Here is an 11,152-nt window from a genome sequence, read left to right as displayed (position 1 = left end):
CTTCTTCCATTGTTGGGCCGCCATCCACCGCCGGAGCACCAGCCCCTACTCGCCCTCCTCCACTCTCCGTCGTTCGCTGTATTCATGGCCGCCTCGCCGCCTGGCGCCTATGCTCGCCGCAACTACGACTAACCTGCTCCCTGCCGCTCAACCGGGAAGATGAGGTGCGGGAGCTCGCAGGGCGCCCCATGGACGCTGGGCGGCCGCAGGTGCCCGCAACGGTGGTGGCGCACTCTCGCGACAGCCAGCAGGAGCGCGTGACGACGGTGGCACGAGCGGCGCCGGTGACTAGGGAGGCGATGCGCGGGGGGTAGGGCTGCAGTGGTCCGGCCGGCGGCGACTCAGCCCCGCACAGCCCAGAGAAATGAGGCCGACACGGTGACAAAAGGCTGAGACAACACAGAGATTCGTGCAACAGAAAAGAAATCGGACGGTGGGAAATGTGACTGTGCGCCAATTATAAAACAGCTAGCTGTGTAACAGGAAAAGTCTAAACAGAAGGCAAGTGGCCCACGTGTCCCACGCATGTCTTGAACACCACACAGATTCAAGATCCAGTCCAACCTCTTCTCCAATCCTCGCCTCCCTGGAGAAAGCGCTCCGGCGTAGCAGCAACGACAACGGCTGCTCTCCACAACGCCTCTCCTCGCCCGCCCAAAGTGAGCTTCCTCCTTGTGCTGCCTCACCTGAGAGGAGCTTGCCTTGCTGTGGCCTGGTTTTTATTTCAGGTTCATTTCTCTTCTTCGAGCTCTTCCCTTCAACCTGGGAGAAAACAATCCATTGCACAGTGGTAGCTGCAGATAAATGCGATGCATTGCTAATACAGCCATTCACATGCATCTGCATCAAGATCAAATCTTCATCTCTCAAGTAGCAAGATAAGGTTTAATCTCTACACCATACCTATCAACATTTCTCGGTTAGCAAGATGTTACAGGGGACACCACACCTATCAACATGGTGATGCCGCCTGAAGCAACTAACAGCAAAATTTTGGGTTGCCCTTCCAGTAAACACACGGTACCAAGAAAACGGCCATCTCTACACCATAGTTTTTTTCTTGGAAAAACTAAGTGACCATGAATTCAAAGCTCTTTGTTCGCACCCATGGGGATGCCTACACACCCCAGGGGGCTTCACCATAAGCCCATGCACCGCCTGATCCATTCATACAGATCAGTCGCATCCTTGTTCGCCTCAACAGGAACATCAGCGCTGGTGACCTCGTTCTCCACTTCAGTAGGTCCACCTACGCTCACCACTTCAGGCACACCAGTGCCAGCGCCCTTGTTCACCACCCCAGCAGGCGCACCACTGCTGGCGCCCTTGTTCACCACCCCAGCAGGCGCACCACTGCTGGCACCCTTGTTCACCACCCCAGCAGGCGCACCACTGCTGGCACCCTTGTTCACCACCGCTTCAGCAGCCTCTTCAGTGCCAGCGCCCTTGTTCACCAGTTCTGCAGGAGCACCAGTGCCGGCGCCCTTGTTCAGCAATTCAGCAGGTCCACCGGTGGCGGCCTTGTCCTTTCCAGTTGGGTGTCCTCCAAGAGCTCCAACTGTGATGGGCAGGTCCTTGTCTTGCAAGTCCTTCTCCGTCATCTTGTCCTGCAGAGCATCACCCCTAGCACCCTGTTGCTGCTTACCCCCAGAAGGCACCTGTCCAAGCGAATCAACCTTGGAGGCAATATCTGTTAAGTGATCCAATATCTGTTTTCCTGTCTCACTGTCAAGGTACTCCTCCTTGGTCTCAGGCTCAGGTGTCTTGAATCCGTTTGCAACGAATGCAGTCAGCCCTGCCAACCCTGGATCCATATACTGAAGGAATGCCAGGGTGGTAGCTCGTGTCTTCTCATAGCGAGAGTCTGGATCAGCATTTTCAGCTGTACGGATGTGCTCAGTGTAGGCAATTTTGATTATGACAAAAGGAGCAGATGCAAACACGATCAGCTTCCCAGTATCTTGACATAGCGTGATAAAGTCATTGCCCGTCTTTACTGAATTTTTCCATCCCTGCATGTATGAAACCATGAGCCTTCAGGAAACAAAAGGGCAGTAGACTGTACATATGGCAGCGTAACATGTAAATACTGACAGTATGATGTACTATATATGGCATTGCTATATGATCCTGTACTATACAGACAGGATATCATAATATATTATTAGGTGATGAAGCAGAAACAACAGGTTGTTAATTTTCTCACTGACTTATTAGGCACCTCATAACTTGGAATCATCTATTTCGTGTAATCACAACTCACTCACTTATTATCCACTCCCAAAACTCAGCCTCCATAGTACTGTAAATTTGTGTTCGTTGCTGCATAATGTCCAACTTTGTAACCCCATAGAACAGTTTAATCTAGTACGCAGTAGCTTCCTTTCCAGCACTCTGTTGGTACATATAGTGCAGTGCTGTTACCTCATAGGCTGTTCTCCCCTTGAGAACTACTCCAGGCCACTCTTCCTTGACCTTAGCTCCCGCACTCCTGATTGCACTTGCTCCTCGGCAGGCCTATATAAAAGTTAATATATCATCAGAATTTAAAGCATTTATGAGCATTGTCTTGTACAATCGAATAGTAACCGCCATCATCGTGATATGTCCCCTATTTAGATTACTTGCATCTTGCAAGGTGGTCCCTTGTGATAGAAAAAAGAACAAAAACTACCTTCCAACTTATTTGACATGCTCATGATGTGAATAACTATATGCACAATGTTGACTGTAAAACTCATAATGAATATTTTCTGCCACAAAGTTTAAGGAACAGTTATTTGGACAAGAAAAACTAGTGCCAAGATGAAACCAGCAAGCAGAAATTGCCTACACAGTACGAGCAGCAAACGAGCCTAGTAGCTTTGATTCTTTGGCAGCATGCAATTTGGCAGCCTCGTGTGTCATGTACCTCCATACCATTCCTACTCCTCTCTCCCCCTGTACAACGACCCTCCTCCTGCCTGCCCCGCTCTCAATCCTCCCCTTCTCGTTTGAGTATTTGATCGAACATCACACAGACGCCTTCCGTGCCCTGATCCATTCGTGGATTGCCCCTCAATCACTGCCCCCACTCGACCCCCTTCATGCCTCGCTACTCAATCATGGCAACCCTCCTGGGCGCAACGCCCTGCCCCTCCCGTGCTCCCCCGTCTGCCTCTACCTCTCCCCCTCGACCCCCTTCCTGCCGGGAGGTGGGTGCTGTGTCCCGCGGGCTGGATCCGGTGCTGCCTGGTAGGGCTTCTGCTCGGCGCGGCGCTCTGGTGGCCGGAGCCGGAGGCGATGGGGGAGGGGCACTCCACCTCCACCTCCACTTCCCTTACTCCGACACCCTACCGTGCTCCCCGTCTGCCTCCCCCATCCAACCCTAACCCTAGGGGAAGTAGGAAAGAACGATACTCACCAGTCGCGGACTTCCCGCCCGGCAGCCTCCGCGGACGGCGTGCAGAATTGGCCGGAGTTTTGAAGCCATCGCCGACGTCGCCTCCGGTCGCCGCGCGCTCCTCGCTTCCGCTTGTGAGAGGTGGGGGTCTCCACAGACCCGTAGCGTGTGCGCCGTGACCCGTTCGATCTAAACGAGAAAACGGGATGATGATGATGATGATGAACATTTTTAAAATGGACCCTTTCGTATCTCTTAAACCTGGAATCGTCCTCCCCGAACCAATTTGTCTACCAATTCTGTCTATTTTCCCCAAATTCATCTGAAATCAGTCGTAAGATTTTATCACCAATTTGAAAATTAAATATTGTTATCCTCCATCTATATACAATTTTAATGTACTTCAGCAAGTTCAGCACTAAGGTTTGTACATAAGCGTGAGTGATGCACATGTTTATCTTTATATGGGAAATACTCCATCCAGACTCTTTTAATTAACTCGAATTTAATATAAAATTGTACTAAACTCGAGCCAATTAAAAAGGATCGAATGGAGTAATGATTATTTGGAAGCATGCCTACATCACATGAGTATATGTTTTTGTGACTCACTTTGTTGTAAGAAATGCCCATTGCACTTCTCATTTGAAATCTGATAGCATTAGGGCCTCTCGTGTTTGCCCATGCCAAGCGCCTCCCCTCCCCATCCAACCTGCCACGACAGGGGATCTTCAACAGCCGGCCTCCTCATCTATTCTAGAACCAGCAGTATGCAAGAAAGGTCTATCAAATATAATAGGATAAATGAATCTTGAGAGCAAGGAAACACAATGAAATTAGCATGATATTTAATCTTTCTAACAAGTACTTCAACGTTCCTAACCATACCAAGAGGCAATGTTCAAGAAATCATTAAAACTTCTCGGTTCGCCTCAAAATGGAGATTAATTGCTTATCGGTCGATTAATCGATTTTATCGGCAATTTTTTTTGGTAAATCCTAATTCTTGACACTAAATTTGCTATAATATGTTGCACAAAAATAATATTGGAGTATTGAACAACATTTGATTCAATAAAAACTGAAAATTTGCGAAATAACATTGAAAAACAACCGAAATATCGGCCCTCCGACTGAAAATCGGAAAAATATCGACTACCGGGCTGAAAATCGGCCAAAATATCGGTGCCAGCGATAAATCATCCGATATGCCAAAATCTTATCGGTTAACACCCGATTCACGATAAATTGGCCAATAAATCAATGGGATCAATATCAGGCTTGATATCAGGATACAAAGTATATGATATTACACTTATGCTTGCTCCAATATCACAAAGTCCATGATAAGAAGAAGTCCCGGTAGTACAAGATATAATAGGTTTACCCACTATAGCAGTATTTCCTTTAATAACCCTCGTAGCATGTTCACATAAATAAACATCATGTGGGTTTTCTTCATTCATTTTTTTATAACAGAAAATTCATGTCTCACTTCAACCTGTTCATATGGAGTGCAATGCACTCTTCCTTGCAATAGATGTAAGAAGATTCTCCTACACCTTATTAGGATATGTGATATGGGCATGGATGCCTATGTGGAGGCCAATTTTAGGACTCCACCAAGCTAGGTGGTACGCCATCGAGTATTCAGGAGTGACACGCTAGGACGACCTACACCATGTAATAATTAAGTCTAAGGTTGTGTCATTCATTCTATGTTAGGAAATAATGTAGGCAGGTCATGTGGTGGGCCAATTAGGATTAAATTAGTGTTGCGTTTGGTATTGGGCATGTCCAAGCCAAACCAGGTCAGGGCCCATAGAGGGGCGCCCCAGCCTAGCAAGGCTGGTCGGCCACTGATGGCGTGTAATACACACGTTCGTTGGGAACCCCAAGAGGATGGTATGATGCGCACAGCAGCAAGTTTTCCCTCAGTAAGAAACCAAGGTTTATCGAACCAGTAGGAGCCAAGAAGCACGTTGAAGGTTGTTGGTGGCGGGATGTAGTGCGGCGCAACACCAGGGATTCCGGCGCCAACGTGGAACCTGCACAACACAACCAAAGTACTTTGCCCCAACGAAACAGTGAGGTTGTCAATCTCACCGGCTTGCTGTAACAAAGGATTAGATGTATAGTGTGGATGATGATTGTTTGCGAAGAACAGTAAAACAAGTATTGCAGTAGATTGTATTCAATGTAAAAGAATAGGACCGGGGTCCACAGTTCACTAGAGGTGTCTCTCCCATAAGATAAATAGCATGTTGGGTGAACAAATTACAGTCGGGCAAGACAAATAGAGAGGGCATGACCATGCACATACATGATATGATGAGTATAGTGAGATTTAATTGGGCATTACGACAAAGTACATAGACCGCTATCCAGCATGCATCTATGCCTAAAAAGTCCACCTTCAGGTTATCATCCGAACCCCTTCCAGTATTAAGTTGCAAACAACAGACAATTGCATTAAGTATGGTGCGTAATGTAATCAATAACTACATCCTCGGACATAGCATCAATGTTTTATCCCTAGTGGCAACAGCACATCCACAACCTTATAACTTTCTCGTCACATCGTCCTGCATTCAATGGAGGCATGAACCCACTATCGAGCATAAATACTCCCTCTTGGAGTTAAGAGTAAAAACTTGGCCAGAGCCTCTACTAATAACGGAGAGCATGCAAGATCATAAACAACACATAGGTAATAGATTGATAATCAACATAACATAATATTCTCTATCCATCGGATCCCGACAAACACAACATATAGCATTACAGATAGATGATCTTGATCATGTTAGGCAGCTCACAAGATCCGACAATGAAGCACATAAGGAGAAGACGACCATCTAGCTACTGCTATGGACCCATAGTCCAGGGGTGAACTACTCACTCATCACTCCGGAGGCGATCATGGCGGTGAAGAGTCCTCCGGGAGATGATTCCCCTCTTCGGCAGGGTGCCGGAGGCGATCTCCTGAATCCCCCGAGATGGGATTGGCGGCGGCGGCGTCTCTGTAAGGTTTTCCGTATCGTGGCCCTCGGTACTGGGGGGTTTCGCGACGAAGACTATATGTAGGCGGAAGGGCAGGTCAGGGGGCCACACGAGGGGCCCACACGCTAGGGCCGCGCGGCCAGGGGCTGGGCCGCGCCGCCCTGTTGTGTGGCCACCTCGTGGCCCCACTTCTTATCTCCTCCGGTCTTCTGGAAGCTTCGTGGAAAAATAGGCCCCTGGGCATTGATTTCGTCCAATTCCGAGAATATTTCCTTACTAGGATTTCTGAAACCAAAAACAGAAAACAAAGAATCGGCTCTTCGGCATCTCGTTAATAGGTTAGTGCCGGAAAATGCATAAATATGACATAAAGTATGCATAAAACATGTAGATATCATCAATAATGTGGCATGGAACATAAGAAATTATCGATACGTCGGAGACGTATCAGCATCCCCAAGCTTAGTTCCTGCTCGTCCCGAGCAGGTAAACGATAACAAAGATAATTTCTGGAGTGACATGCCATCATAACCTTGATCATACTATTGTAAGCATATGTAATGAATGCAGCGATCAAAACAATGGTAATGACATGAGTAAACAAATGAATCACAAAGCAAAGACTTTTCATGAATAGTACTTTCAAGACAAGCATCAATAAGTCTTGCATAAGAGTTAACTCCTAAAGCAATAAATCAAAGTAAAGGTATTGAAGCAACACAAAGGAAGATTGAGTTTCAGCGGTTGCTTTCAACTTATAACATGTATATCTCATGGATATTGTCAATGTAAAGTAATATAACAAGTGCAATATGCAAGTATGTAGGAATCAATGCACAGTTCACACAAGTGTTTGCTTCTTGAGGTGGAAAGAGATAGGTGAACTGACTCAACATAAAAGTAAAAGAAAGGCCCTTCGCAGAGGGAAGCATTGATTGCTATATTTGTGCTAGAGCTTTGGTTTTGAAAACAAGAAACAATTTTGTCAACGGTAGTAATAAAGCATATGTGTTATGTAAATTATATCTTACAAGTTGCAAGCCTCATGCATAGTGTACTAATAGTGCCCGCACCTTGTCCTAATTAGCTTGGGTTAACACGGATTATCATTGCATAACATATGTTTCAACCAAGTGTCACAAAGGGGTACCTCTATGCCGCCTGTACAAGGGTCTAAGGAGAAAGTTCGCATTTGGATTTCTCGCTTTTGATCATTCTTCAACTTAGACACCCATACCGGGACAACATAGACAACAGATAATGGACTCCTCTTTTAATGCTTAAGCATTCAACAACAGATAATATTCTCATAAGAGATTGAGGTTTTATGTCCAAACTGAAACTTCCACCATGAATCATGGCTTTAGTTAGCGGCCCAATGTTCTTCTCTAACAGTATGCATACTCAAACCATTTGATTGTGAAAACCACCCTTACTTCAGACAAGACGAACATGCATAGCAACTCACATGATATTCAACAAATAGTAGTTGATGGCGTCCCCAGGAACATGGTTATCGCACAACAAACAACTTAATAAGAGATAAAGTGCATAAGTACATATTCAATACCACAATAGTTTTTAAGCTATTTGTCCCATGAGCTATATATTGCAAAGGTAAAGAATGGAAATTTTAAAGGTAGCACTCAAGCAATTTACTTTGGAATGGCGGAGAAATACCATGTAGTAGGTAGGTATGGTGGACACAAATGGCATAGTGGTTGGCTCAAGGATTTTGGATGCATGAGAAGTATTCCCTCTCGATACAAGGTTTAGGCTAGCAAAGTTATTTGAAACAAACACAAGGATGAACCGGTGCAGCAAAACTTACATAAAAGACATATTGTAAACATTATAAGACTCTACACCGTCTTCCTTGTTGTTCAAAACTCAATACTAGAAATTATCTAGACTTTAGAGAGACCAATTATGCAAACCAAATTTTAGCAAGCTCTATGTATTTCTTCATTAATAGGTGCAAAGTATATGATGCAAGAGCTTAAACATGAGCACAACAATTGCCAAGTATCAAATTATTCAAGACATTTTAGAATTACTACATGTAGCATTTCCCGATTCCAACCATATAACAATTTAACGAAGAAGATTCAACCTTCGTCATGAATACTATGAGTAAAGCCTAAGGACATATTTGTCCATATGCAACAGCGGAGCGTGTCTCTCTCCCACACAATAAATGCTAGGATCCATTTTATTCAAACAAAAACAAAAACAAACCGACGCTCCAAGCAAAGCACATAAGATGTGATGGAATAAAAATTTAGTTTCAGGGGAGGAACCTGATAATGTTGTCGATGAAGAAGGGGATGCCTTGGGCATCCCCAAGCTTAGACGCTTGAGTCTTCTTAAAATATGCAGGGGTGAACCACCGGGGCATCCCCAAGCTTAGAGCTTTCACTCTCCTTGATCATATTGTATCATCTCCCTCTCTTGATCCTTGAAAACTTCCTCCACACCAAACTCGAAATAACTCATTAGAGGGTTAGTGCACAATAAAAATTTACATGTTCAGAGGTGACATAATCATTCTTAACACTTCTGGACATTGCACAAAGCTACTGGACATTAATGGAACAAAGAAATTCATCCAACATAGCAAAAGAGGCAATGCGAAATAAAAGGCAGAATCTGTCAAAACAGAATAGTTCGTAAAGACGAATTTTAAAGTGGCACCAGACTTGCTCAGATGAAAATGCCCAAATTGAATGAAAGTTGCGTACATATCTGAGGATCACTCACGTAAATTGGCATAATTTTCTGAGTTACCTACAGAGAATTAGGCCCAGATTCGTGACAGCAAAGAAATCTGTTTCTGCGCAATAATCCAAATCTAGTATTGACTTTGCTATCAAAGACTTTACTTGGCACAACAATGCAATAAAATAAAGATAAGGAGAGGTTGCTACAGTAGTAACAACTTCCAAGACTCAAATATAAAACAAAATACTGTAGTAAAAACATGGGTTGTCTCCCATAAGCGCTTTTCTTTAACGCCTTTCAGCTAGGCGCAGAAAGTGTGAATCAAGTAACATCAAGAGACGAATCATCAACAGCATAACTTGTTCTAATAATAGAATCATAAGGTAACTTCATTCTCTTTCTAGGGAAGTGTTCCATACCTTTCTTGAGAGGAAATTGATATTTAATATTACCTTCCTTCATATCAATGGTGGCACCAACAGTTCGAAGAAAAGATCTTCCCAATATAATGGGACAAGATGCATTGCATTCAATATCCAAGACAACAAAATCAACGGGGACAAGGTTATTGTTAACCATAATATGAACATTATCAATCCTCCCCAAAGGTTTCTTCATAGCATTATCAGCAAGATTAACATCCAAATAACAATTTTTCAATGGTGGCAAGTCAAGCATATCATAAATTTTCTTAGGCATAACAGAAATACTTGCACCAAGATCACATAAAGCATTACAATCAAAATCATTGACCCTCATCTTAATGATGGGCTCCCAACCATCCTCTAGCTTTCTAGGAATAGAAGCTTCACGTTCTAGTTTCTCTTCTCTAGCTTTTATGAGAGCATTCGTAATATGTTTTGTAAAGGCTAAATTTATAGCACTAGCATTGGGACTTTTAGCAAGCTTTTGTAAAAACTTTATGACTTCAGAGATGTGGCAATCATCAAAGTCTAAACCATTATGATCTACAGCAATGGGATCATTGTCCCCAATGTTGGAAAAAAATTCAGCAGTTTTATCACAGCCAATTTCAAATAGCTTTAGCGCTTCCTATAGCTTTGCTGGCTTTGCATTAGAAGTGGAAACATTGCCAACACCAATCCTTTTACCATTATTAGTAGGAGGTGCAGCAACATGTGGAGCATTATCATTGCTAGTGGTGGTAATAGTCCAAACTTTAGCTACATTATTCTCTTTAGCTAGTTTTTCATGTTCTTCTCTTTCCCACCTAGCATGCAATTCAGCCATCAATCTTATATTCTCATTAATTCTAACTTGGATGACATTTGATGTAGTAACAATTTTATTTTCAATATCCTTATTAGGCATAACTTTCGATTTTAAAAGATCAACATCAGAGGCAAGTCTATCAACCTTAGAAGCAAGAATATCAATTTTATCAAGCTTTTCCTCAACAGATTTGTTAAAAGTAGTTTGTATACTAATAAATTCTTTAAGCATGGCTTCAAGACCAGGGGGTACACTCCTATTATTATTGTAAGAATTTCCATAAGAATTACCATAACTATTACCATTAACAGCAGGATATGGCCTATAGTTGTTACCAGAATTATTCCTATAAGCATTGTTGTTGAAATTATTACTTTTAATGAAGTTCACATCAACATTTTCTTCTTGAGCAACCAATAAAGCTAAAGGAACATTATTTGGATCAACATTAGATCTACCATTCACAAGCATAGACATAATCACATCAATCTTATCACTCAAGGAGGAGGTTTCTTCGACAGAATTTACCTTCTTACCTTGTGGAGCTCTTTCCGTGTGCCATTCAGAGTTATTTATCATCATATCATCAAGAAGCTTTGTAGCCGCCCCCAAAGTGATGGACATAAAGGTACCTCCAGCAGCTGAATCCACTAGGTTCCGCGAAGAAAAGTTCAGTCCTGCATAAAAGGTTTGGATGATCATCCAAGTAGTCAGTCCATGGGTTGGGCAATTCTTTACCAAAGATTTCATTCTCTCGCATGCTTGAGCAACATGTTCATTATCTAATTGCTTGAAATTCATTATGCTACTTCT

The 11,152-nt window shown here is 43.5% G+C and overlaps 1 protein-coding gene across 1 annotated transcript; it reads right to left on the bottom strand.

The window, feature by feature from the left end:
* Window positions 1–841: 841 nt before the first annotated feature.
* LOC127306197 (uncharacterized) lies at window positions 842–3,577 on the bottom strand. The gene is made up of 3 exons (XM_051336818.2): window positions 3,404–3,577; window positions 2,425–2,517; window positions 842–2,012 (listed from the first exon to the last, which is right to left on the bottom strand). Exons 1-3 carry the CDS (start codon window positions 3,470–3,472, stop codon window positions 1,137–1,139), a joined length of 1,038 nt encoding a protein of 345 aa, XP_051192778.1. The 5' UTR covers window positions 3,473–3,577; the 3' UTR covers window positions 842–1,136.
* Window positions 3,578–11,152: the final 7,575 nt, after the last annotated feature.

This window comes from Lolium perenne, chromosome 6 (genome assembly GCF_019359855.2).
Source record: "Lolium perenne isolate Kyuss_39 chromosome 6, Kyuss_2.0, whole genome shotgun sequence".
Lineage (NCBI taxonomy): Eukaryota > Viridiplantae > Streptophyta > Magnoliopsida > Poales > Poaceae > Lolium > Lolium perenne.
The sequence above is the reverse complement of the archived record's forward strand: the minus strand, read 5'-3'. Positions and strand labels throughout refer to the sequence as shown.

Bases quoted from the DNA above. Each gene is read 5' to 3' on its own strand.
- LOC127306197 (XM_051336818.2), bottom strand. From the start codon at position 3,472: ATGGCTTCAAAACTCCGGCCAATTCTGCACGCCGTCCGCGGAGGCTGC. The intron at 2,518-3,403 runs GTGAGTATCGTT...ACTTTTATATAG, and splicing joins GGGCGGGAAGTCCGCGACTG to GCCTGCCGAGGAGCAAGTGC. The intron at 2,013-2,424 runs GTAACAGCACTG...TCATACATGCAG, and splicing joins AGGGGAGAACAGCCTATGAG to GGATGGAAAAATTCAGTAAA.